This window comes from Benincasa hispida, unplaced genomic scaffold (genome assembly GCF_027475165.1).
Source record: "Benincasa hispida cultivar pf3 unplaced genomic scaffold, pf3_genome.v1.1 HicScf1848, whole genome shotgun sequence".
Lineage (NCBI taxonomy): Eukaryota > Viridiplantae > Streptophyta > Magnoliopsida > Cucurbitales > Cucurbitaceae > Benincasa > Benincasa hispida.
In genome coordinates, this window is record NW_028326240.1 from 972,030 (window position 1) to 997,029 (window position 25,000).

General features: G+C 33.9%; 3 protein-coding genes and 1 long non-coding RNA gene across 6 annotated transcripts; 1 reads left to right on the plus strand and 3 right to left on the minus strand.

Annotated features, from left to right (window-relative positions):
- The first annotated feature begins 3,218 nt into the window (after nucleotides 1-3,218).
- On the plus strand, nucleotides 3,219-5,376 carry LOC120087826 (uncharacterized). The gene is made up of 3 exons (XM_039044748.2): nucleotides 3,219-3,640; nucleotides 3,983-4,025; nucleotides 4,973-5,376. Exons 1-3 carry the CDS (start codon nucleotides 3,365-3,367, stop codon nucleotides 5,092-5,094), a joined length of 441 nt encoding a protein of 146 aa, XP_038900676.1. The 5' UTR covers nucleotides 3,219-3,364; the 3' UTR covers nucleotides 5,095-5,376.
- Nucleotides 5,377-8,291: 2,915 nt separating this feature from the next.
- LOC120087719 (serine/threonine-protein kinase BSK5) lies at nucleotides 8,292-12,680 on the minus strand. Its single transcript, XM_039044593.2, has 10 exons — nucleotides 12,197-12,680; nucleotides 11,884-12,089; nucleotides 11,605-11,740; nucleotides 11,062-11,195; nucleotides 10,855-10,960; nucleotides 10,525-10,610; nucleotides 10,061-10,249; nucleotides 9,700-9,861; nucleotides 9,202-9,315; nucleotides 8,292-8,799 (listed from the first exon to the last, which is right to left on the minus strand). The coding sequence occupies exons 1-10, from the start codon at nucleotides 12,276-12,278 to the stop codon at nucleotides 8,557-8,559; spliced, it is 1,458 nt and encodes a 485-aa protein (XP_038900521.1). The 5' UTR covers nucleotides 12,279-12,680; the 3' UTR covers nucleotides 8,292-8,556.
- A 3,264-nt stretch (nucleotides 12,681-15,944) lies between these two features.
- On the minus strand, nucleotides 15,945-17,397 carry LOC150030525 (uncharacterized). Its single transcript, XR_016526829.1, has 2 exons — nucleotides 16,891-17,397; nucleotides 15,945-16,569 (listed from the first exon to the last, which is right to left on the minus strand). It is a non-coding gene; the product is annotated as an uncharacterized LOC150030525 (long non-coding RNA).
- Nucleotides 17,398-18,950: 1,553 nt separating this feature from the next.
- On the minus strand, nucleotides 18,951-24,542 carry LOC120088364 (uncharacterized). Of its 3 annotated transcripts, none has more exons than XM_039045591.2 (4): nucleotides 23,919-24,330; nucleotides 23,729-23,816; nucleotides 19,619-22,114; nucleotides 18,951-19,531 (listed from the first exon to the last, which is right to left on the minus strand). In XM_039045591.2, exons 3-4 carry the CDS (start codon nucleotides 21,977-21,979, stop codon nucleotides 19,235-19,237), a joined length of 2,658 nt encoding a protein of 885 aa, XP_038901519.1. In that variant the 5' UTR covers nucleotides 21,980-22,114; nucleotides 23,729-23,816; nucleotides 23,919-24,330; the 3' UTR covers nucleotides 18,951-19,234. The 3 variants fall into 3 exon arrangements, with proteins under 3 accessions (XP_038901519.1, XP_090165633.1, XP_038901520.1); XM_090309507.1 differs by having other exon boundaries at nucleotides 23,475-23,816; nucleotides 23,919-24,223; XM_039045592.2 differs by lacking the exon at nucleotides 23,729-23,816 and having other exon boundaries at nucleotides 23,919-24,542.
- Between the last annotated feature and the right edge of the window lie 458 nt (nucleotides 24,543-25,000).

Sequence of the window (25,000 nt, forward strand, 5' to 3'; positions counted from 1 at the left end):
TACTTCATCTTTATATTTATACAATTGAAGTTCTTATTCTACATCTGTTCACTCTCTTAGCATGCATGAGTAGCTAAACTAGTCAAATGGGTTGAGAAGAACTAAGCTAACATGACCTAGGAAGTTCATTGCTTGCGATTATCTTGTGTTATGTTGTGCCAAATACCCCTTTAGAGCTACTCGAGAGAGCTAGGTTAGAATCTAGACTCGAGAGAGCAAGATTAGAACTGCATAAACAAGAGATAGGAACTTAGAGATAAGCTCTGTTTGTCAACCTGCATCGCATACATCCTAGAGATGGGAATAATATTATGTAGTCGCCTTATTTGTGTGTGTGTCATTTTTTCATCACATAAATAAGAATAGAGGCTTATGTGTAGGTCCTATAGACTTATTGCATACATTGCATGCATTCTAGCCTTAGAAGCTGTGGCATTCGCACCGAGAGGTGGTTTATTGTTGTATGCATGTTGCATGATTGCATAGCATGAACGCGTCCTAGGAAATGTTAGTCGAAACTTTTCTCAACCCACTCACCGCATACTCATCGCATCTTCTGTTTATTCAACTCTTTTCAAACTCCGCTGCATTTGTTTATTTCTCATTACCGCAAAAAACAACCTTAACAACTATTGATTTATTTGGTTACCACAAAGTTTTCCTAAAAATTATCAATGCAACCTATTTTCCTAAGTCCCTGAGTTTGACCCTGGACATACTAGGAAATTCAGTAGGGTTTACACTTGGATTCTGCTGAGAAAACTTGATTAGTGCTCAACGCATTTCCATCATCACATTTCATCCACAATTTCACATCATAAAATAACGCATCAACAGCCTATAAGGCTCCAAAATGCATGAAATGCTTGAATTCCTACGAGAATAGATATTTAATCATTTTAAACACAATAAGAAAAGGAAATTAAGGACATAAAAACAACTCTTTTCAAAAGCTATCAGAGTATGCCTAACCAAGTGAGCAAAAGGAAGACTCTTATGTAGATCTAAGATGCTTGACAGAGGAAATAAAAGCTACATGGTTAGCGTAGATGAGAAAAGCAACACTTGAAAGACGAAGCTACAGAGAGATTGGCACAAAAAGCAACGACCCATCTGAGGAAATGAAAGAAGAGGCGACCACAACTCTGTCATGGGGATGGAGAATTATGCCAAGAAGCTGGTTAAGTTCTAATAGGGTTAGCTAGATAATATTCTAGGTCAGCTCATGACCCGAGGAACCCTAAGGTATGAAGGGCAAAAATCTATGAAGAACCTATCCTTGAGGTGGGCCCGACACAACTTGGTGCATAACTTCGTCATAAGATGGAGAAGCGCCTTGGAAAATCAATTGAACCTCAAAAAGGTTTGGCTTGATAGGCCCAACAACCTCTAACAAGTTCGAATTAAGTTTCGCGATGGGATGGCGTGAAAATCGAAAAGGGAGAATATACTCCCAAGATAGGTTCTCAGGATTAAAACCCGAGACAAAATAGCTAGAAGGACAACGAATCCTAACTTGGGAGTGGATGCTAATGTTACGAATGGATCCTAGAGCCAAGGGTAAAAACGTCAATTAGGGAAGAAATGAAGATTAAAGAAATAAGTTGGGAATCAAATGGGATCGGTCGGCCTCATTCAAGCCGAGGACGAGGCTAAGGCCGAGCCATTAAGGCAGGCTCATTGGTCGAAAGCCTAAAAGGCCAAAACCACAAGGAAGAAGACTGTACCAACATGGGAAGGAATACCAAACGGGTCGGCCTCTGTCCAGGCATGATCTGCACAAACTTAATCCAAAGTAGAATCCTAAAAGAATAAGGAAGAGGTGATTAGAAAAGGGAAAAGGAAAAAGATGAGGACAAGAGCTTAACTTAGACTGAGAACCTTCGAACTTTTTTTTACGTAAGCATCGGAGGTGTGTAGCCTACACCACATCAAAGTGCAGTTTTTTATTCTTTTGTAGGCAAGCTTTCTGTTAGGAACCAAGGTAGTATGGGTTGTCTTTGTCCCACATTGGTTAGAATGGGATGACCAACGTGATACTTAAGTGGCTTGGCTCTCCCACCCCAATAGCTAGCTTTTGGGGTGTAGTTCCCAAGGTGCTTAAGTACCTAACAATGGAATCGACGAAGGGTACTTAAAATTCAATTAGAATGGTACTATTGAACCACCACTATTTTAACAAAAAAAATTTAATTAATGAAATAATAGTTTTGAAACAAATTTAAAGTGGATTTGGTGCTAGAGAAAATTTGAAAATATGACTTTGGTCTCTGTATTTTTTATCTCTATACTTTAAAAATGAAGTAAAAATGAAAATAATAACCAAATTAAAATTTAGAAAAAAAAAACATGAATCTAGACAAATTAAAATTAAAAATACAAAAGCTAAAATATACATTTTAAAAGTAGATCAAAACTAAAATATACATTTTAACAATGGAATCAACGAAGGGTACTTAAAATTCAATTAGAATGGTACTATTGAACCACCACTATTTTAACAAAAAAATTTAATTAATGAAATAATAGTTTTGAAATAAATTTAAAGTGTAATGAAAATCCACTTTAAATTTGGTGCTAGAGAAAATTTGAAAATATGGCTTTGGTCTCTGTATTTTTTATCTCTATACTTTAAAAAGTGATCATTTTGTGATCATTTTGGTCTATTAAAAATGAAGTAAAAATGAAAATAATAACCAAATTAAAATTTAGAAAAAAAAACATGAATCTAGACAAATTAAAATTAAAAATACAAAAGCTAAAATATACATTTTAAAAGTAGACCAAAACTAAAATATACATTTTAACAATGGAATCAACGAAGGGTACTTAAAATTCAATTAGAATGGTACTATTGAACCACCACTATTTTAACAAAAAAATTTAATTAATGAAATAATAGTTTTGAAATAAATTTAAAGTGTAATGAAAATCCACTTTAAATTTGGTGCTAGAGAAAATTTGAAAATATGACTTTGGTCTCTGTATTTTTTATCTCTATACTTTAAAAAGTGATCATTTTGGTCTATTAAAAATGAAGTAAAAATGAAAATAATAACCAAATTAAAATTTAGAAAAAAAAACATGAATCTAGACAAATTAAAATTAAAAATACAAAAGCTAAAATATACATTTTAAAAGTAGACCAAAACTAAAGTTAAAAATACAAAAACTAAAATATACATTTTTAAAAGTAGAACCAAAATAGTATTTAATTTGTTTTGTTTAACCAATTTGTAAAAACAAAAGGATCGAGCAGAAGAAATGCACGAAAATTACCAATTTTCACTTGCCTAAACCCCGAAGAGTGCAGCGAAATAGCGATACCGAAGAGAAGGCCAACCAAACCTAGAGAGACACGCCAATGGCTGTCGTCGCCAACAGAACTGCGATCAGTCGTGCCCTAGATTTCTCCAGGTTATCTTCTACCTTTATCAGAACCTTCAGCACCTCTTCGCCGTCAACTTCCTCTTCGAACCCCAATGCCTCCACTGCTTCGACTAAAAACAAACGGAGGAAGAAGAAGAAGAACCTGTTCGAAGTAGTTCAGTTTTTGCCCAATTGGGGAGTAGGATACCATGTCGCCAAAGCTCACTGGGATGAAATATCGTACCAGATCACCAAAATCAATCTGTACAAGGTTAGTTTCCATCTCGTTTTTTTTCTTTGATGTATGTTGCGGTTCATTTGAGATCAATCTCCCTCTATAATCTGCGGAAATTTTGAAACAAATGGTATTCAGTCTCTGCCAGTGATTTCTATTTCTTGTGTGCATTCAAGTAAATTGAACGGTTGAGGGGTTTTAAAGGATTTGTTTCGGGTAAAATATCAGTGGGATTGCCTAATTTCTGTAATCGTTTACTAAGATTTGTAGACTTTTCCTCTGACTATTGATAATCAAACAGGAAGTGTAACAATCTTTTTTCTTTTGGGGCAATCTGATTGAGGGTTTAAGTTTTTCTTTTGCCTTTTTTTCTCACAGAATGGCACGCACGGCAAGGCATGGGGCATTGCTCATAAAGATGGTTAGTATATCACGAAATTAGTTCCACAATCGTTATTGGAATTTCATTTTTGTTTTTATTTCACCATGTTGCTGAAATTTTGTTCTAATATTTGTTCAGAAGAATGAGCAACAATTGAATGTCTTATACGTTCTTTTTACCCAGGCTAAATTCTATAATTTGGTACCATGACATCATGAGCTAATGCTTTATAGTTGATTTAGCTGCGTGATTGGAAAAGATGAAAGTCCTAACATTATTCAATATTCACTGTTTACTGATCTTCGCTCTTGATGTATAGGATTATGCTTCATGACAATATAGGCCTCGTTTGATGACGATTCTGTTTATAGTTTTTCTTGTTTCCTCTCCATTTTTGTACTATTATTTTTAAGAAATTTTTGAATTCTTAGTCAAATTCTGAAAACGAAATAAGTTTTTGAAAACTAATTTTTTTAGTTTTCAAATATTAGCTTGGTTTTTGAAATATTGGTAGAAAGTGGATAATAAAACAAAGAAACTTATAGATGGAAGTATTGTTTGTAAATTTAATTTTTAAAAATCAAATAGTTATAAAAAAGGATCGATCCTAATGGTTTGCAAGTAAAGTATTCAAGTTTGGACTTTTGAGGCATGAGGTCCTGAAAGCTTAAACTGGAGATAGGTCAAGTAAGTTAGCCTCCTTTATATAATTATATTGGTCCATTTTGAAATCACTACTGAAGCAAGTCCGGACTTGGTAATTGATATACCAACCATTATTGAATTGCTTTAAATGAATGTTAAAATTCCCTTTTGAAGTCTCTATTGAGGCAACTCCGGACTTGGTAATTGATATAGTATAGTCAACCATTATTGTATTGCTTAAAACTTGAGTTTCTATCAACTCAAATTTCTGTATGTTTTTGTTGCTATTGGGATACTTTCATCAATGACCGAGGTTGAACAATGTTACAAAAAATTTCCAGGCACGCCCATTGCCGAAGCTCCAAAGAAAATCAGCGGAGTTCACAAGCGCTGTTGGAAGTATATCGCTAGCTTGCCGAGATCGGGAGAAAGCAACCCATCAGCTGAAGTTCAAACTTCATGATTGCAGAGAAGTTTCAGTTGCTGATTCTTTTTGGCCAACCTTATTTCCTGGTGCAAAGAGTTATAGGTTCTCAAGAGTAGTAGTTCTTAAACATAGTCAGGTTTTCTTCTGTGCTTTACTTGTTTCTGAGATAAAGAAAGATCAATCATCCGAACTAAGTATTAAACTTCTCATCTATTCTCAGTTACTGGTGGATTTTCATGTTTAATTGAGGTTGAAGAATCTTGTATTGTGTGCTTTGTCCTGCTGTGAGATGAATACAACCACTTTTCCTTCTTGAAACATGGATGGTAAGGTTGTTTGTAGGGTCTTCAAATAACTCGACAACTCGAACAATCTGGACTACCTATCCCAAAATATAAGGGTTGGGTTGGGTTAGTTTTGTTTTTAGGTTGGGTTGGATTGGGTTGTGGGTTGACTAAAAAAAAATTGGATTGACCCAACCGAACCCATGAACAAAACTAAACCAACCCAACTCGAATTATATATATATATTCCTCTTTGTTTAAAGTTTGATTATTTTGTATTGAGTAATTTGTGAATTTTTAATATTTTTCTTTTAAAATTGTTATGATATTTGTTTTTATTTAAAATTTGCAATAAATATCATAGATACTTAGTATTTAGCATTTGAATTTTATGAGATTTTAGTTATTAGTATATTAAATTTACATATTTTTCATTAAAAAGAAAAAATAAGTTATAACTTGACAATCCAACTCGAATTTTACGGGTAGGATTGGATTGGGTTGGAAATTTTATTTGGGTCATTTGGATTGTCAATCTAACCAACTTGAATTTTTGGGTTGGTCCAAAAAATACTCTCAACCCACCTAATCCAAGTATACTCCTAGTTGTTTAGATGACCATCCATATTTTATTTTATGTTTTAATTTCATTGAGTTCAATAAATATGTTTTCAACATATAATCTGGATTTCTTTATTTAAAATTGTTTTCACACTGTGATCTAAACATGACAAATTCTGAAAACAATATATTTTTATATGTTTGGTGCATTCAGATTTTAAATTTTAAATTATAAAATGCATAATATAAATAAAGTTTAGAACATTTAAAAATAGAGCTTCATATTATAAACGGAATGTATTTTTTAATTAAATTTTGTTATATGTAATGCATTATGAATGATATAATATTACAAAAAATTATTACATAAAACAGGTTCATAAATTAATTATTTATAGATTAGAATCAATCTAATATTTAGTGGATAATTACAAGTAGTTTTATCGTTTATAAATATAGTATCAAACTCATTTAAAACAATTGTTTATATTAGAAACTAATTTCTAAATCTACTAAAAAAATATATGAAATATAACTCAATTTCATAGCTCATAATTTGTCATGATAACCAGCCACTAACATTTATTCTTGAAAAGGAAGGTCATAACATTTCGTGAAGAAATTGTAATGGTCTGATTTTGTTTAATATTGTCTTAATAGTTGGTTATGAAGATGAAAGAACAGCTTACACGGATTCAGGATTCAACTGATTCAGATTGTATGGATGTTTCTTGGACAAAATAAAGTGGAGTGATGTGAATTTGATGTTTCAAATTTGTTTTATCTCCTACACAAGGGATAGGTCAACTTTTGAAATGTTTAATATATAATTCTAGTCAATCTCACGTGAAATAACTTAACTAGCATAAAATATGTATATCCGACTAATAAGTTGGAGGTTTTAATTTCTCATTATGCATGTTGTTGAATTAAAAACAAGACATGTTTTTTAGTTTAATTACTGTGGTATGGAAGATCGAACCATCAACTTTTAGAATGGTAGTTGGTTATTTATCCGAACTTAATTGACAAAAATTCAAATAATATTAAAAAAATGTATCAATGTTAATTAACTGATGAGATAATATAATTTAGGTTGAAACTACTTGAGAATTATATATATTCCCTCTTAAAAAACCCTTCATTTTCTTAATTAATTGAATTATGCTTAGATTGACATTTTCTTTAAAACTTTTAGGCTAATTTTTATATACATAATATTAAACTTGAGCAACAAATTAAAGCATAGTGATGTCACATCGTTAAACCTTTCAACTTTTGGAGTGAATGGGTCAAATATATGAGTTGTGTAGTCTTTCTTTTTTGTCCGAGTTCGACAATAGACTATTGATCTCGAGATTTGAGGTTCGATTCTCCCACCCCACACTTTAATTATAATATAAATAAAAAAAATAAGATTGTGAAGTCATGGACATTGTTTTGTATAGGACTCCATCTCAAAACCAATTGACAATGAGATGAGTAACTCATCTATCCTATAAAGAGTATGAATCCCTTTGGTTTTTCCAATGTAGGATTCTCAACGATCTTTTTTTTCAAAACTAGCATATATTTGTCATTTCTTCTTAAAAATACATTATTCTTGAAGTTACCCCACCATGCTCTCATTTATCAATTTTCACACGAAAAAGATTTGAGTACATCAACCATTTTTATGGGGGCCATCTAAGTGTCCAATCACAGGTTGTCATGTGGCACAGACAAACTTTTTTTTTTCAAAAATTATATATATTTTTTGGGTAATGCAATGAATAGCACTTTTAAGCTAAAAATTAGGTGTATAACAATATTTTAAAAAAAATTGTAAATATAACAAAATCTATCAATGATAGACTCTATCATCGATAGTCTCCATAAGTGACAAACTGTATCACTAATAGAAGTCTATTGGTGATATACTCTATTGTTGATAGATTTCTATTAGCGATATAGTCTATCATCGATACAAATTGTTTTGGACTGTGTTATATCTACTAATACTTTAGACTTGATTACTATATTTGCAACTACCCCTATTGTTTTTATAGTTTTTTCTCCTTTGTGATTGGAGGGAATGCATGGTGGATAATATGGTATCAAGGTAGGTTGGTTCAGGAGGTCATGTGTTCAAACTCATACAATGTTATTTCCTCCCCAATCAAATATTAATTTCCACTTGTTTGGTTCTACATATTTCAGGCTTACAAGTGAAGGGAGAGTGTTAGATGATATAACTAAATTTACATTCACCCATTAGCTTAAGTTTTTTATCTAATCAATGGTTTAATATGATATCAGAGGCTATAAAACCCAAACAAATATTTGGTTTAATAAAAAGAAATGGTGACCAACAGTATTTTTTTAAGACTAGAATGGTGGCAAAATAAGTTTTCCTTTGCAGCCAATCTCAGACTAATTTTATCATTCAACTCGTAGCAAAGAATACAAGAGATTTGACATCTAGAGCAGAACAGAATCAACAAGATAGCTTTGTTGGGCAAGGAAAATATAAATTTGCACCAACACAAACTCACAAGAAGTTCAGTAATCAAGCCCTTTCGTTGTTGCAGAAACTTAACAGAAAAGGGCTCAAGGCAGAGACAAATAAATATATAAGAATAATGTTAATTAAAAGAGAAGTACCTATACAGATTCAAGTTCTTTCTTTTTTGAATTCCAGGGATGTTCCATCTCTCAGAGTTTCTTGTGCATCATTTTCCATTCCAAGGATGAAAAGAGCCGCAGCTTGAAGATACAAGGCAGTTGGCCAATCTGGTGATACCACTTGGGCTTGCATAGCATCTCCTAGAGCTTCCTGAGGCATATCACTCATCAAGTAACACAAGCTACGTCTAGCAAATACTGTTGGTGATACCATGGTTCCTCCATCTATGAACTGCGAACCCGAAAAAAAAAGAAAAAAGAAAAAAAAAGATTGTTTCAACTGACGTCAATACCGAAATCCAAGCATCAAGACATGCCGGTTCGCCTATTTTATGATATCAGAATCAATTTTCTCCACTGCAGACTGAAAGGGCCAGTAAAAATCAGAGACATCCAAATAATTGTTAACCAAACTGCATCTTGAAGGTATTCTTCAGTTGCTATTTGATTTAGAATTATGAGCAATGTATCCATTGATATGCCGCCTTTTACTGGCCTTCTGCTTGTTCTTATGAGGCCATTATGTCATGATTGAATTTTACGTCGTAATATAAGCTTTTACTGGCATTTATGTGAAGATTTTGGAGGATAAAAATTGGATTGAAGTATTTCGTCTTTATAGTTAATGACATACTTGTGTGTAGCAATCGATGGCAGTTACAAAGTCTTTAGCTCGAAATGCCGAGTCCCCACGCTTCTTAGAATTGAGCGTCTCCTGTATTTGGCTTGTCCACATTTGGAAAGAAAGCTGCAAGACAAACCAAATTCTCTACTTGATGAGCAACGAAGCAGACCAACTTTTAAATTGTATTTTCAGTTAGATAAACTAAGGGGACTTGTGCCACTAAAAATGTAATGTATCTAGTTAATAAGCAGATGGTGCACCCAGTTAACAACATAACATCAAAATCTTCATCTTTAGGATGTAAAACAACGAGTTACAATTTTTGTCGAATGAGATACATGAACAAATAGCTAGTTGCATTTTACTGGCATGGAAAAATAAATTGGTAAAGAGGTTCACTCTAATTTGACGTCCCTTAAAATGAACAAAGAGTTTCTAATGGGAACAGAGAGTAGCCTCCATAATCTCTGATCTTAGAAAATTAAATTTATAGATGAATTTGCCAACCTCATTTGCAACTCCCTCATCGTCCTTGTATCCAGCCTTCTCCAGAATTTCATGTATCGCAGTAAGATCTGTTCTTGAGCAAGCGTCCCCAAAAGGTGATAATGACATTTGCTTGGAGGAAGCATTCCCATGAGAAATTCCCATAAGAACGTAAGAAGGAACCTGACATAGACCAGTAGGTAGAACTGTATGAATTTGACGATTCTCTTTTTTCTGCATTATTGCCAACCGGCTTTATAGAATAATAATGGGCTATGTCCTTAGCTGGCAACCATATCAAACATAGCATCTTTTACAGACTATACTAACGAGCCCAACTATTATGGATAGTTAATACCAGGACATTATGGTTGTACTGTACCTCGGTTTCTTTCTGAAGAGCAGTGAGAGCAATAACAAGAGACTTCACATTTGGCCTCTCACGAAGTTCATATTGTAAACATCTTGAAGCCAACCTCACTAGTTCGGTTCCATCATCATTAGAGAAATGACCTTCTAAACATGAGTCCATCAGCATCAGGAAATTTTTTCCACGTATCAGATCCAGTGCCTGAGAGAAGTGAACTTGGTTAAAAGTCAACAAGAAGTTTCCAAATCTCCGAATGCAAAAGCTGTTATGATAACCAAGGAAAGCCCAGTGCAATGTTCTTTAAAATGCTGATAATTGATCAAGCCAGAGCCAATTACTGAAGCTAGACTTCTAGAGAAACACAAGTTTTTTGCATGACAAAATTTTCTGGAGTAAATTGTTCCGGTTGTATTTTGGGATAAAGTCGAATCAAACTTCCACATGTAGAGAAACTTCTAAAGGAGGAAACAGTTTACATGGCTTGGGGGAATATGTTTGCCACTGAGAAGATCAAGCAATAGAGTGCCAAAGCTGTACACAACACTTTCTGGCGATATTCTCCCTGTCAAATGTAAAATCTACAGTTAGCATACTGCATAATTGACGGATGTTGTAACGCTACCTATATATATAAACTTGTGTATAATTTTAACAAAGCCGTTGCATGTCATTTTTCTGGACCAGTCGTTTTTACCATATCTAGAGTCAACAGGTAATGTCACAGAAACCAATAATCTTCAGAATTTCACCAATGAATCTCTACTATGACTTAAACACGCCACATCTAATCTGCAGATGTTCAATACCTGTCCTCATATATTCTGGAGGGGTGAAAGCCAGGTTAGTACTATAGCTCTTTCCATCTCTGCTATTCTTCATGAGGCCAAAACAGGAGAGCCTGGGATTACCATCCTGTTGAGTAGGGCTATTTATTAAGAGTACATGAAATATATCCAAACATCGAAAAGAGAAAAATATAGAACTATGGAAGCATGGTGGATACGATTTCGTACCTGATCGAAGAGAACTCTATAAGCATTAAGGTCATGGTATAATGCCCTTCCCTTACTACTGCAGTACTCCAAAGCTTGTGCTAGATATAATGCCACTCGAAGCCTCATTGCCCACTTCATAGGCTGCGTTTCCCCTACACAAAAAACAACCCTATAAGTATTCAAATTAAATGGCTAGGCACGTGAACTTAGTACTAATGGAGCTTAAAATGTACTCCCCCTCATTTTCGACAATGAGGACCCCGGAACCAAATTGATTATCATATATACAAAATGTTTGTAATCAAAATGTAAATTTAATTTCATCTCTTAGATTCTAGAAGAAAGGGAGGGGGAGATTTAATTTCTAAAAGGTCACTATATAGAAAATTAACTAAAAGCGTAGTCTTGCATGCTTGCTTTCCAACCACCATTAAATATACTATTAATTATATATTCTACTTCGAGATATATAAAGTATAAGAGACCAACCAAAAAGAAAAAGCGAAATCCATGTAAAGAAATTTCAGCATCATAAACACTAATATTAGCTAGAAAATTTACAATGAAAAAGGTGCCTGGAAAGGGTTTCATTGGGCATGAACTCAGCCACTAGCAATCTCTCGTTGCCCTCGCAGCAGCATCCGATCAAATTCGCCAACCTCTGATTCCTTAGCTGCCCCACGGCTCTAGCTTCATCCTGAAAATGCCAAAACACAACTAACAATCACCTTAAACGTTCCTGCTTACACATTAAATCAACATACTCACACATCTCATTAACATTGAGGCAATGCATAACAAAAGTAAGCACAAAACTCAAATTAGAGGAAGATCACAGACTAGGAATTGGCGAGAATCGGGCCAGGCCGACTTGTTGAAGCGCTTCACAGCAATTACTCGATCATCTTCAAGTTTTCCCCTATAAACAACATTAGGCGCTTTCTCTCCATGCTCAGAAACAATATTCTCCGAAGAAAATCCCGACGTAGCAGCTCTTAACTGATCAAAGCTGTACTCGCAGAATCCAGGCAATGCATCCTCGTTCTCTGCATTCACAACACAACCAACAGCAACGCTCAAATTCCAACCGAAAATTATATATATTAAAAAAAAAAAAAAAAAAAAAACCACAAAACCACAAATTAGCACTCACCGGCACAGGACAAGTCATTGAGATTGGACTCGATCTGAGAAGGCCAAAAACAGAGTCCAAATCTGGAGCAACGAGCTCCCATTGCCAAAAAAAAAAAAAAAAAAAAAAAATCAGATACAAGAGAACAACCTGAAGATGAATCTTCTTCCACCACCAAAACCACAACAGAACTTCCTCTGGCAATCAATCAAATGCAGTCTGCTGAAAAGGAAGTGATGGAGAAAAGGGGAAGAAGTAGAAGTAGAGTTGCTTAGGGAATGGAGAAAGTAGAGAGTAAGAAGAAGAAGGAAGAGGGATTGTTTGAAGCTTTTGATTCTCCGATCCAAAGGCTCTGTTTGTTAGCTTGTTTCTTCAATTTCTTAGAACCTCATCATCATTTTTGCTTGCTTTTTTTTTCTCTCTCTCAATCTTCAGCTTGAAATTCTCTCTCTTGTTTGTTCTTCAGTGTTTTCGGTAAGTGGAAACAGCGAGAGTTGAGTCGCGTAAAACGCACCTCAAAGCGCGAAATTATAATAATACGAAATGAAGAGTGGAGAAACCGTCACAATCTTCATGTCCGCGCGTGGGGTAATGTTTTTTGTTTTTTAACATAATTCTTTTTTCTTTTTCTTTTTTTTCTTTTCATTTTGAATGTGGTATGGTATTATTATTAATGAGTTTTTTTTCCCACTAAAAAGAGAGGTTTTTTTTTCCCTTATGGATGACTTAATTTTGGAGAGTTAACCTTGTTTCTCCCAATTTTTAAAATAATGAAAGATAACTCTCTACCATTATCAAATGCATTAAGTATTTGTTCATCATCAATAATTTCTCGTACTATTATAAAGAGTTAGTGATAAGTATGAGTGAGAGAGTAAGGAGAAACACGAATGAGAGTCAAGAGAGAAAAAACCTTAGCGTATGAGAGGACTATATATTCAACTAGTTGCGTGCAAATACAAAGGAGAAAAGAGGAGTGTGAGGTAGGGAGTAAGAGCCCTAGCATGTATGACTTTAATTTCACACGTTCACTAAAATCATGAGGGGTAGTATGAATAGTTAACATGCTTTTAGTATGTTGCAAGAATGACAGACGATTATCTTTCATTATTTTAAAAAGGGTAATTGTAATGGCTATCATTTTTTGTGATGATAATTAAGTGTATAGTAACATTTTAAAAAAATTACAAATATACCAAAGCTTATCAATCATACGGTCTATCACTGATAGACTCCTACCAGTGCTATAGTCTATTACTTATAGACTATTTAAATTTTGTTGTATCTTTTCCTTTGTATTGTACTATACCTACTAATATTTTAGACTTAATTATTATATTTGGAACTTTTTCTTTAAAAAATTAGAGTAAATGACATTAAGGCCACGAAATTAAGATCATCAGTCAAAAAAAAAAACTCCCTTAAATAATGGGTTAAATTATACAAAATATCATAAAGTTTGAGGTGAGATTCTATCAATACCTAAGATTTTAAATTTCCATCCACATTTGTAAACCAAATATTAATAATGAGAAACATCAACTTATTTTAAAAGGAGAATGCTTATTTATTCAATTAAATATAGTTTTTATAATTTTGAAGGATATCAATATTTGCATAAAATTGAGACCGTGAAAACATCGACATTTCAAACTTTAATCATATCTCTATATTTTGAAAGTTTTATTTTTATATTTAAACGTTGAATTTTCTTTTTTTTTTCTTCAATAATTTATTTTTTTTAAATAAAAAACTGAAATTTAAGTTGTTCCAAAAAATCTACATTATTTTCGTTAAAATAATGGTAGAAATTAGAATGACCGTTGTTGTAAAAAATTTTTTAAAGATGTGTGATATTATTTAGAACCATATAATAGATCAAGACAGTTCTCTATTGTTTCAAATAAAAAAAAAAAAATCGTTAATATTATTTATGTAATCAATTTTCCACATCAAAGGTTCCCTTGATTTATATGAATGATATTATAAATAATATTACACATATCTTTCCATTTATACACACCAATCAAATTTTTATCTTATTTTAACTAATAAAACTTTCCAAGAAAATCTTCTGAAACAAACCTCAAAATTTAAAATTGTAACTTTTCAAAGTCTAAGTACATAATTAAAACTCATTAGTGCGATCATAACTCAACGATAATTGACATGTACTTTACAATAGAAAGTCCAAATTTTCATACTCCATATTTATTAAGAAAACAAAATGCATAATTAAACTTACTCCAAATTTTAGAATTATTTTTGGAATTATTTTTAAATATACCAAAATGAACCAAAATATTTACAAATATAGCAAAACATCACTATTCATCAGTGATAGACATTAATGGGCTACTGTCATTAATCTCTAATAGACATTGATAGATGTTATATATCACTGATAGACAATGTTATGATATTTTGTTATATTTAAAAATATTTCCAACAATTTTACCGTTTAAAACATTTTTTTCTTATTTTTGTATAATCTTATTTTAAATTAAATACTAATTATTGCTTATATTTAGGAAGGTTTTCAAAAATAGAAAAATAAGGAAAATTATTTATACAAAATAGCAAAATCTAACATTCTTTGATAGATGTTATAAAAGTTTATCAACATCTATCAGTGATAGATGTCTGTGACAGACGCGGATAGAAGTCTATTAGTATCAATTACTCTTCTTTCTTACTATTTTTGTGAATAGTTAAAACTTTTTTTAAAAAACAAAAAAAAAAAATTATTATATTTATTGTTGGATTGTGCGGTCTGTCTATTCGAAAAAAGTGGAAATATTTACAAATTGTCATTGTAATTTGTTATGTGTTATAAGAGACCCATGTGGTGATTTATGTCGAGGAATCCTCTCCCATCACTCACCATTCCCCACCAATTTATTTTAATGGAAAAATGTTAGTCAAAACTCAAAAGTTGAATTTTGGTAAATTATTTTGTCACGAAATTTGATGCTTATTTTATTTCATTTGGGTCCTTTTTTTTCCCATTTTCAAAAAGTTTATTTTCTATTTAATAAACTTTGCGTAAAGGGAGCTGGTTTTTTTCTCATATTTGACTTATTATATATAGCTTTAAAGTTAAAACGTCTTAACTTATATGAAAAAAAAATATATCTATTTTAAGATTATGTTAAGTATTTTATATATAGATTTACAATGATTAAAGTATCTTTTCTATAAAGTTCATACATTAAAATAGTCTTAAAAGTCTATAGTGAAAAATATAACATCCTTGTTTTTCTTTTTTCATTCAATAAAATTCAATGATCTTGAATTAAAAACAAAGCTAATATTTTCACTGATATTTTCAAAAACAATGGTCCATTTAGTAATCATTTAATTTTTAAAAATTATGTTTGTTTTTTCACAATTTCTTACGTATAATTTTCATATTTTCTAGGTAAATATTTGAATTCTTAGCCAATTTCTAAAAACAAAAACAAGTTTTGTAAGACTACTTTTTTTGTAGTTTTCAAATTTTAAGTTTGATTTTGAAAATTCCTAAAATGCAAACAATAAAACATATAAATCAATAGATAGAAGTAGTATTTAGGGGCTTAATTTTCGAAAATAATTTATTACCAAATGGGGCCAAAAAAAACAAATTTTAAAATCCTGTTTTTCTTTTTGAAAGAATTCACATGTTTTTAAAAGAATTCGTAAAAACCAAACCAAGAAAATTTAGAGAATAAACATAAATTTTAAAAATTAAATTAGGATCAAAATCGCTAACAAAGGAGACCATATATATTTTAAACAAACCAACAGCACCATGATATTGGCAAACATACCTCCACCTCATTACAAAAATAAAAGATTCAATTTGTTTAGAGAATCAAGCCAGATTCAGTTCTGATCCAAAGCCAACAGTAATCTTTCCATCTGTATAAAATTGAAAAAATAAAAAAGGAAAAAAACCATTGAATCCCTACAAAAGAAAGAACATCTGTAAATTAATCATTATCCCAAAGAAAAAGACCCATAATATTTGACTGATTTTATTGAAGGCTCATGCACTAGCATTTGGCCTCTTTCTCTTTGCTATCATTGAGTGCAACACACACAAGCAGAAAGGGGAAAAATGATGAAACTCACATGGGAAAATAGGTAAAAAGAAAGGCAAAGGCAAGCTACAACTTTACAAGGCAAAACCATTAAATTAAAACATTACTCTGCAAAGCTCACAGCAGAAGATGAGAAAATGGGGATACTCTGTTTGCCCACTTACCAACATTATACACAGCCAAAAAGGTTTCTGAATTCCTCAACTGGGGAACACTGAGAGCTAATATTAGCTACTTACTTGTTTTTCACCATCAATGTACCACGTTTTCTGTCTCCTTTTTTGCAATGCAAAGCTGCAAAAAAATTATCTGCAAAGGGAACAGCCTATCAAAAGTGTTAAAGAAATCGACAATCATGGTTCACTAGGGAGAGGAGAGAGGCGGTTTATTATTGGAGATAAAATATCAGATTATAGATTTAGAGGGATGTCTCTAAAGTGGGAGAGTTTATATAGTGCACTGCTCTAAATCTTAGGATTAAAATTGTAAATAATGTTAATAACATAAACATGAATACAACTTAGGTTTTGACGAGACCTCGTGCTTTGTCATTCGAAATGTCGGATAATAGATTTAATGCATTCCAACAAAAAGTACTATAAATTCACAAATTACAGAGCAGATGAATACTTATGTGCCCTTTTTCCTTTCTTTTCCTCTCTTTTTCTTGCTCATGATGCATTTTAGAGAAACCAACCAGGCTTTTAGGCTTTCTGCGAGTACCAAACAACAAGGGAAAAAAAATTTGCAGGAGTAAACATTTAAGAGAAGAGAGGGAGACAATTTTGATGTGAGTTCGAGATATTTGCCTTGTTTGGTGGAGAAATTATTTGATGAGACTACTACAGTGTTTTGTCAGTTTTTTTTACCGTTGGAGGTATGAGAGAAGGAAGGTCATTCTAAATGGTCGTCAGAGATAAAACAAAATTTTAGACCCACATTCAATAGTTACTATGAGGGAATAGTTTTTTTTGTTTGTGAAGTTTGTTTGACCTAAGCTTTTAAAACTAAACTGAATCATGGGCTACATGAAGCTATAAATTATCAAACTCACAAACTAAATACATGTTACGACTCACTCACGAGGAAGAACCTCAAAGTTATACCAAGCATGGCTGTCAAATTTTTACCATTAGATGTATTGGAGGGCCTCAAAGTTATACCAAATGGTTGATAGAGAGAGAGCAAAATTTTGAATCCACATCCAACGGTTACTGTGAGACCACCACATGATGGCAGCCTCATTGAATAGTTTTTTTTTTTTTTTTTTTTGCGCGACTGAGTTTGTATAACCAAAGCTTTTAAACCAAAATACATGTTATTGTAAACCAACTAAACAAATTCAGCATCTTCAATTCGACATTACACAAATACAGATATATGAAAACTGTAAGTCAAACTATGTCCTGAACCCTTAAGAGCATGACAGAAGAAAGATATGAAGGTAGTACTAGAAGGAAACCCAATAATAGTAATGTGATGGAACTGATGAGTTAATACAAAATTTCACCTACAAAATGCAATGAAAAAGGAATATGCCTAAAAAAGAAGCTAAAAGGCAGGATGATCAGAGGGTAAAACTGAAGTGGGGGCAATCTCAGACCAGAAAGGCCATTAAACAGAGCATCGTGGGCCTATGCCAGACCTAGTAGGCTAAAGGAGGCAACATGACACATGCAGCCTCCTTCATTTGCTATTTAAAATACAAGGAAAAAAATTGACGACTCCATTCAAAGATTAGGGACGAAAAAGATAAATATCAAAAGTTCTGTTGTTCTCTATTTGATAACATAATACATATATCACACTCTCAGTCTCATCCACATATTTTCATTTGATTTTGTTTGAGATAAGGATGGAACGTGGTGTGTGGTAATGATGAACATGATGAAGAGAACATTGGGTGGTGATAGTAACATATTTTGAAAGGAAGCTTGTTATAACTTGAAAAAGAAATGAGCATAAAATAATTGAGAACTTGTCATGTATAAAGATAGCTAAATGGTAAGATCTTCCATCATCCAATGAAACTTGGGTTCAAGTTATCAAACCCTAGAGTCATTGTCATCGTCGAATTAAGTCAGCTGGCTTAAAGAAATTCGACTGGCTTAAAGGACATTTTGGAAAGGTTTGTCCAACAAAACAGTTGAGAACAAGTTTGTCATGTAAAACATGGAATGACATTTAGCCAAAATGTTATCCTACATGAAAATGTGTTGCACCAACGACATATTGGGCAAAATAACATTCAATAATCTTGGTTACAACTTTATATCTCTCTCTATATATATATATAAATAACTTCCATATCAAAGAGAATAATACAAAAGGAGGGGGAGATGAACTATCCCCACACAACAAATTACAAAAAAAAGAAACCCAACTAGTATAAATTTAGGTTAGAGATTATAATTACAAAAGAATTAAGAAATGGACCAAGTCGAAGCCAAAAGAGTAACCAAAGCTCCGAAAAAAAGTCGCTAATAGTTTCATGATCACAAAGAACAATAATTTTGGTTTCTTTAATCATTATATGCCCCGAAAGATAGATTATTATGAACCATACTTGACATTTGAGTATCCACCTCATAAGAAAAACCTGTCTGAAACTACCTATAGGCGAGGCAGTAGAGGTACAGTTATTGATGTGAGATGGATCTAGAAAAAGAGGGTCGAAGAAATTTACAGTCTACTCATGAATATACACACTTAGATGGATATTGATTGCTTCCCTCAAAAGTACATACTATATTTTCTCTCTATTGTTATAAAAAATATATTAAAAGCTACAAAGACCTTCGGCTCTGTGTATAGACTGACCACTAATGAACAGAGCGTTCTAAAAACAAAAGGTCCTTTCAGGTTCTGGATCTATCTGTGAAAAGTCCCGATCAACAAGAGTAAAATGTGATTGCCGGGCCTGGAAATATATACCTGAAATCATTTACACATCTAACGAAGTCCAGGTTTCCAGCTAGACCCTTCCAAAAGGAGAAAGTGGCGGACAAGCTACGTGTTCTGCAGGATCCTCTCTTTCAGCAAGATTAGGAGTCCACAATCTATCATTATGCATTAACTTTGATTCTCCAGGAGTCTTTGCTTCAAATAAGATACTTGATTCTGAAAGTTCGCATGAGTTCTTACCGTCTATCATTGCCAGACAAATGGAGAACGCTTGCAGAAGTGACAAAGAAGAATCGAACTCAATTGAGTATATCATATCTTTGAAAGCAGCCAGGCTCAGGATGCAATCGTTTTCTGGTACTCCTTCCTGAGAGTGAGCAAAGGATCAAAAAGATTGAACCAAATAAAATGCAATGACCAAAATAACTAGCTTGAAGAAATCAAACATTCATACCTGAGGGAAAAGCTTAAACTGATTTGTTATTGGAAAAGATTGAGATGAACTTGATTTCTCGATTTTTTGGTTCTGATTGGCAAAAACCCTGAGTTTACAACCTAAATCCCAGCCCCCACAGTCGCATGATCCACCAGAAGTCCAACGCTCTATTAGTGATGACGGTCCACCTTTACTGGGGAGGCTATGGATACCACTTGGGAGTAAAACTGTTGTACTAATAAAGGACTCACCACCACCAGGACGCTGAACCTGCTCACTACCCTTGGAAAGAGGAGAACATTCTCTAGATCCTTGCTTGATTTTTGGGGGAATTTTGACAATTATAGCAGCTAGCTCTTCGTTTGGTAGGAAATCTGAGGTCTGCCGATCTGCCTGTTTCAAATCCACAGAAAATAAGACAAATTCTCTGGTAGTAGAAGGCTCATATGGTCTGATCACCTGGGAAATCTCTGAATCAGAAACATTCATTTGTGCAATGACATTGGAGACGTAATCACAACCTTTCCCCTTGCTACCTTGATTTATCCAACTTCCAGTCTTTCTTTTAACCTCCTGAACAATGAAGAAGGTATAGATATGGCTAACTGCCCCTTTTCTGGAGCTGGTTAACTTCACTGTAGCTGCAAGAATGTTGGAGACATTGTCGACTGCAAAAGTGAACAAAGGCAAACCATTCTTAAATGCAACTTGCAGAAGGGCATGAACTACAGAAGATCCTTGCTTCTTGTCAAGAGCTGTATCACTGACACTGATTTTCCTGCATCTGCTCATGTCTAGCATAAGCTTCCTTGATTGTAAGGTTGATGAATTTGACTGTCGATCATATATTTTATCAGGCGTGTCATGTAAGTCTTTCTCTATAGGCTCTACGGCATGATGATATACCACAGCCTTTGGCTTTAGTAGAGGATCCAGCAACCTTCTAAGAGGGCTGGAACTAGCTCTGCTTGTATTGTTGGGTCTATCATTTCTCAACTCATTCACACAAGCTGAAGGCATAGCATTCTCGGATCCAGATTGGACAGGTATGTGTGTTGAACCTTGAACACTTGCACATGAATTCCCCATGGAACTGGAACTTTTACGTCTCCTACCCATGCTAATGCTTAATCGACTAAAGGGCGAAGGGCTTCTTGCTTTGTCAACAGAAACTGTGCTTGCTTTCAGATTCAATCCAATAGATGCCTCCTTGACCCTTGAATTTAAAGGTGCAACAACTGATGTTTCTGCTTCAGATATTCTAGCTTTGCATGGACTATATCCTGCTCTAGCTAACCTGGATACAGAGCGAGAATTACTGGATGCATTTGTGGAGCAATTGTGCTTCAACGGAAACTGATTTCCATTGACTTCACAAGGTGTTTTGCTTGAGTTTGGGATGTTGCAGTTGAGCTCTGGAGAGAAACTCGCTGCAGACCTCTTCATTGAGCTCTGCTGACCTGCTTCATTGGACCATAGATTTAATAAGAGTGTAGAATCCGAACGCTCAGGGACTTGTGTATCATTCATTGTCACTAAGCTGCTGGGCAAAAGGACAATTGCTTCAGGCTTTTCCAACACATCATGCTCATCTGCAAAATCTTTTTGTGCACGAGACTTATCTACTCCAAGAAGCTCCCCACGTCGAGAAGATGCAACCTCATAATTTAGCACATCTGGCAAAGTTTTACATTCTCGGAGAACTTCCGTCTCTAGACCTGTTCTCTCTGTCTGTTTTATCTTTACTTCTCGATCAGTTTTACATGACTGCTGGTTGCTTTTTATGGACTTGCCTTGGCCTTTTAAGGTGTTACTATGGACAAATTTAAGATCTTGGCATTTTTCACTTTCTCCGAAGGATTTAACGAACTGAGAGTGAGGAGAAGCTAACAGGTGAGAATAGAGTGAAGGACGATGTAATCTTTGACGAGAGATGTGATCTTTGCCAAAATGGGGAGACAAGCTATCAGATGAAGAGGATGAAGATCCATTACTTCTGACTGTTGGATTCCAGCTACTTCTGCTTGATAATTGTTTGTGGCCATGCTGCCATTTTTCTAGTCGCCCCCAGTCGAGCACCCCCACACTAAGAACTTTCTCCTGGAGGTGTTCACCACGTTCTAGATAGCAAGGTAAATTTGACATGTATCTCACAATTTCATCCTTCTTGGTTATCTTTCCTGAAATTTCATCCTTCTGATGATTTCTTGAAGTCCTATAAGGGCTATCATGGACCTCACCATATGTAAAGCTATGCCTTTCTTTTTTGAACTTCTCGTGCAGCTTTAAATTTTGGTTAGTATGGCACAATGAAACTCGCCCGGAGGTACCCAAGGATTGTTGATAATCTGAATATCCTTCAATTTCAAACTGTTCCATGTAACCATATAGGTTCAGTAAGGTCCAGCTGTTTTTGCAGTGTTCCTACTTGCTTTGGCTATAGCTCATTTCAAGGAAAGATTTCAAGCCTTCAGTATTAGATGAAAATAGAAGATCAGCAACAGGGCTGGCCGTCTGTAATAAGAATGGTGCATATAATTATTTATAATTCATAATTCTATAAACAAATAAAAAATTAGAAGTAGTTTTTGAATGGAACTTGTATAGATACACCCAATGTGTTATAGAAAATCACAATCTACCTTCACTTTTTGAATGACATAGTGTTAGCTTCCATTAAACAGACAATAAACTCTAAGATGATCGTGGAAGAAATTCCTCTCCGAATTTGTATCATGGATTAAATCGACGAGGAAGTTTATAATTTTACATCTAAGATATTTTAACTAAAAAAGATGCAGTACAAAGGAACTTCAACAATGCAGCACTACAAGAATGCTACAGTATGATCATTCTGAGCCTATAGTGTGAGAAGACACAGCAACCTATAATCTAAATGGGAGAAGTGTGCGAATAATGTTCTCCAACACAGTTGACCAACTTCAGTTGCTACTGTTTTTCAAAATCTTACATGAGCTATTAGGAAGGAGGAAAAAGTGCAGAGCAAGAGTTGACAATGCATTGTAGCAAGAATCAATGAATGCAAAGTGACTTCAAGGCCGATATAATCAACTGCAGACTTATGGAAAAATCAAAATTATCAGATCACAGTTTGGCATAAACTATTTCCAACAACTAGCTTGGATTGACTATAGAATATTCATATGAAAATCCAACCACGTCAGTTTGTCCACTTAGTCTTGAATCTCCCAAGTCATTCATCACAGTAGATAATACAACTTCAAAGAAAAATACCTCCTTGAAATAAATAATGTGATCGTTGGCATATATTTTCTCAATATACTCTTCCTCAATGACTCTATCAATAGCATCATTATGCATATAAACCAATAGAGACTGCTTTTAAATCTAACAAGTCCACATGGACTGCAAGAGAACTTGGGCAAAATGACAGAGGACAGCTTTGAATCTCAAATCGTCCAAATTACGGGGAAAAGAACGAATCATAATTCACGAACAGACCTTTTTTCTTTTTTCTTTTGTTACAGAAGGAATTGATAGGATCTGAAATTGACTTGTCACTTGTGTAAACAATATCCTCAAGCAATATAAGGGATAGTGGTCACATTGTTTCTTGCCCTTTTCTTTTTGTTATGTCTTTGAGATTCCAATTCGAAATTTGCTTTATGTTTTATCCAAGAAGCCAATTTCCTAAAACCAAGGTATGGTCTGGACTAGAGTAAAACCTAAAGAAACTTCCTATCCTTCCAGAGCGCAAAAACGAAATTCGAACGCAAGAGAACAACTGACAGTACATGGACAAAGACAGACTAGTAAACCAAAATTAAAGCGAACAATTCTGTGGTCCATTCAAACACATTTTTAGACGCTAAAGATAAGAAGATAAGCTGACCAGTCTCAATCGCGTACGACGACGTTGCCATAACTAACAGAAGGGACAAAGTTACTCAGCTACCAAAAAAGGCAGAGCAGATACTCAGTTGATCAATACCTCCCCGCATGAATGATTGGAAAGAAAAAGAAAATTTTCTGAAAATAACAAATTTCAAGCATATTTTTCCCTTTTTCTTTTCCCTCATCTTCCTCAAGCTCCAAAAACTATACAGAATGTAAACCATTTCAAACATTACAAATCAAACTCCAAACCTCTCTCTAAATGCAATTAGAACAAATAGCAAATCCAAGAGGTATTTCTCCCTTTTTCGTTTGCTCCACCTTCCTCGAGCTCCAAAAACTATGCAGAATGTAAATCATTTCAAACATTTCAAATCAAACTCCAAACCTGTTTCTAAATGCAATTAAAACAAATAGCAAATGCAAAAGGTAAAAGCCAAACCTTCAACTCGCAGCAGAATAAAGGAAAAAAAATCTCTCCAAGCTGAAACGAAACAACTTCATGCAGCAGAACTACACACCAAAATCAAATCCAAAAACCTCAAAACGGCATTAGAGAAACAAAAACCAAGTCGTAAGCAAAGTAAAAGCGTGTCGGTGATGAAAGCCAAAAGCAGTAGTAGCTCTGAGAATCTGCTGAGGATCCCAATGAATGCCTTTGGTTTTGGTTTTCAGGAAGAAATGTGAGGAAAGAGCAGAGAGAATAATGGCGGAAAAGATTCTGAAGGCGCAAGAATCCAGAAAGCAGAAGATTGAATTGACGGATAGAAGGTATTTATTTGGGTTTTGGAGTTCTGTGGAAAATGGTGAAGGAGGGGTAGTGAGGTAATTATGAATAGAGGGTGCGTGTGTGTGTGTGTGTGTGTGTGTGAGTGAGAGCGAAATGAAAGAAGAGGTTGCATCGCTTTCATCTGACGGTTGCAAAGAAAATTAGATCATTTTGCGGTCACATCTCTAAGGCTAAAGCTATACGGCTAAGACCTGCTGCATACTCCAGAGGGTTATGGTTATGGGTCCTACTTTCTTCAGTTTTTTTCATTTCCTCTCTTTCCCATAAATTCTCTTCTGTTTTGTAGCTCGACAATTGCAATGGGAATATATACAAGAGGGCTTTAGATTTAAATCTCTCCAGATAATCATTTCCGGAACAAGAGTTGTTATTATAGTGTTTATAATAATTTGTATTTATTTTAATTTAGGTTCTAATAATATATATTTGAGATTTAAACTATTTTAATTTGAGAATAAAATAATAAACATGGTAGCAAAGAATAAAAAAATTGATGAATATAAAATAGTAAATATGGTAGCAATTAGTACATACTGTAACACATTAGAGTTAAGAGATGGTTATTATAGTTTCAGGATAGTCGTTATCCCAAACGCCCTACCACTTTTTAAAATACAAGTTATAGATATTATTCTTGTTTTGTTGTTGTTATTATTATTATTATTATTACAAATCGGATAATTTGAACCTCTAATTTCGAGGTTAATAAGACAAATACTATGTCAATTGAGCTA

Bases quoted from the DNA above. Each gene is read 5' to 3' on its own strand.
- LOC120087719 (XM_039044593.2), bottom strand. From the start codon at position 12,278: ATGGGAGCTCGTTGCTCCAGATTTGGACTCTGTTTTTGGCCTTCTCAG. The intron at 10,961-11,061 runs GTACGAAATCGT...CCTACTCAACAG, and splicing joins ATAGAGTTCTCTTCGATCAG to GATGGTAATCCCAGGCTCTC. The intron at 10,250-10,524 runs GTAAACTGTTTC...CACTTCTCTCAG, and splicing joins AACATATTCCCCCAAGCCAT to GCACTGGATCTGATACGTGG.
- LOC120087826 (XM_039044748.2), top strand. From the start codon at position 3,365: ATGGCTGTCGTCGCCAACAGAACTGCGATCAGTCGTGCCCTAGATTTC. The intron at 3,641-3,982 runs GTTAGTTTCCAT...TTTTTCTCACAG, and splicing joins CCAAAATCAATCTGTACAAG to AATGGCACGCACGGCAAGGC. The intron at 4,026-4,972 runs GTTAGTATATCA...AAAAATTTCCAG, and splicing joins GGGCATTGCTCATAAAGATG to GCACGCCCATTGCCGAAGCT.
- LOC120088364 (XM_039045592.2), bottom strand. From the start codon at position 21,979: ATGGAACAGTTTGAAATTGAAGGATATTCAGATTATCAACAATCCTTG. The intron at 19,532-19,618 runs GTATGAATGTTT...GCTCACTCTCAG, and splicing joins AGTTTAAGCTTTTCCCTCAG to GAAGGAGTACCAGAAAACGA.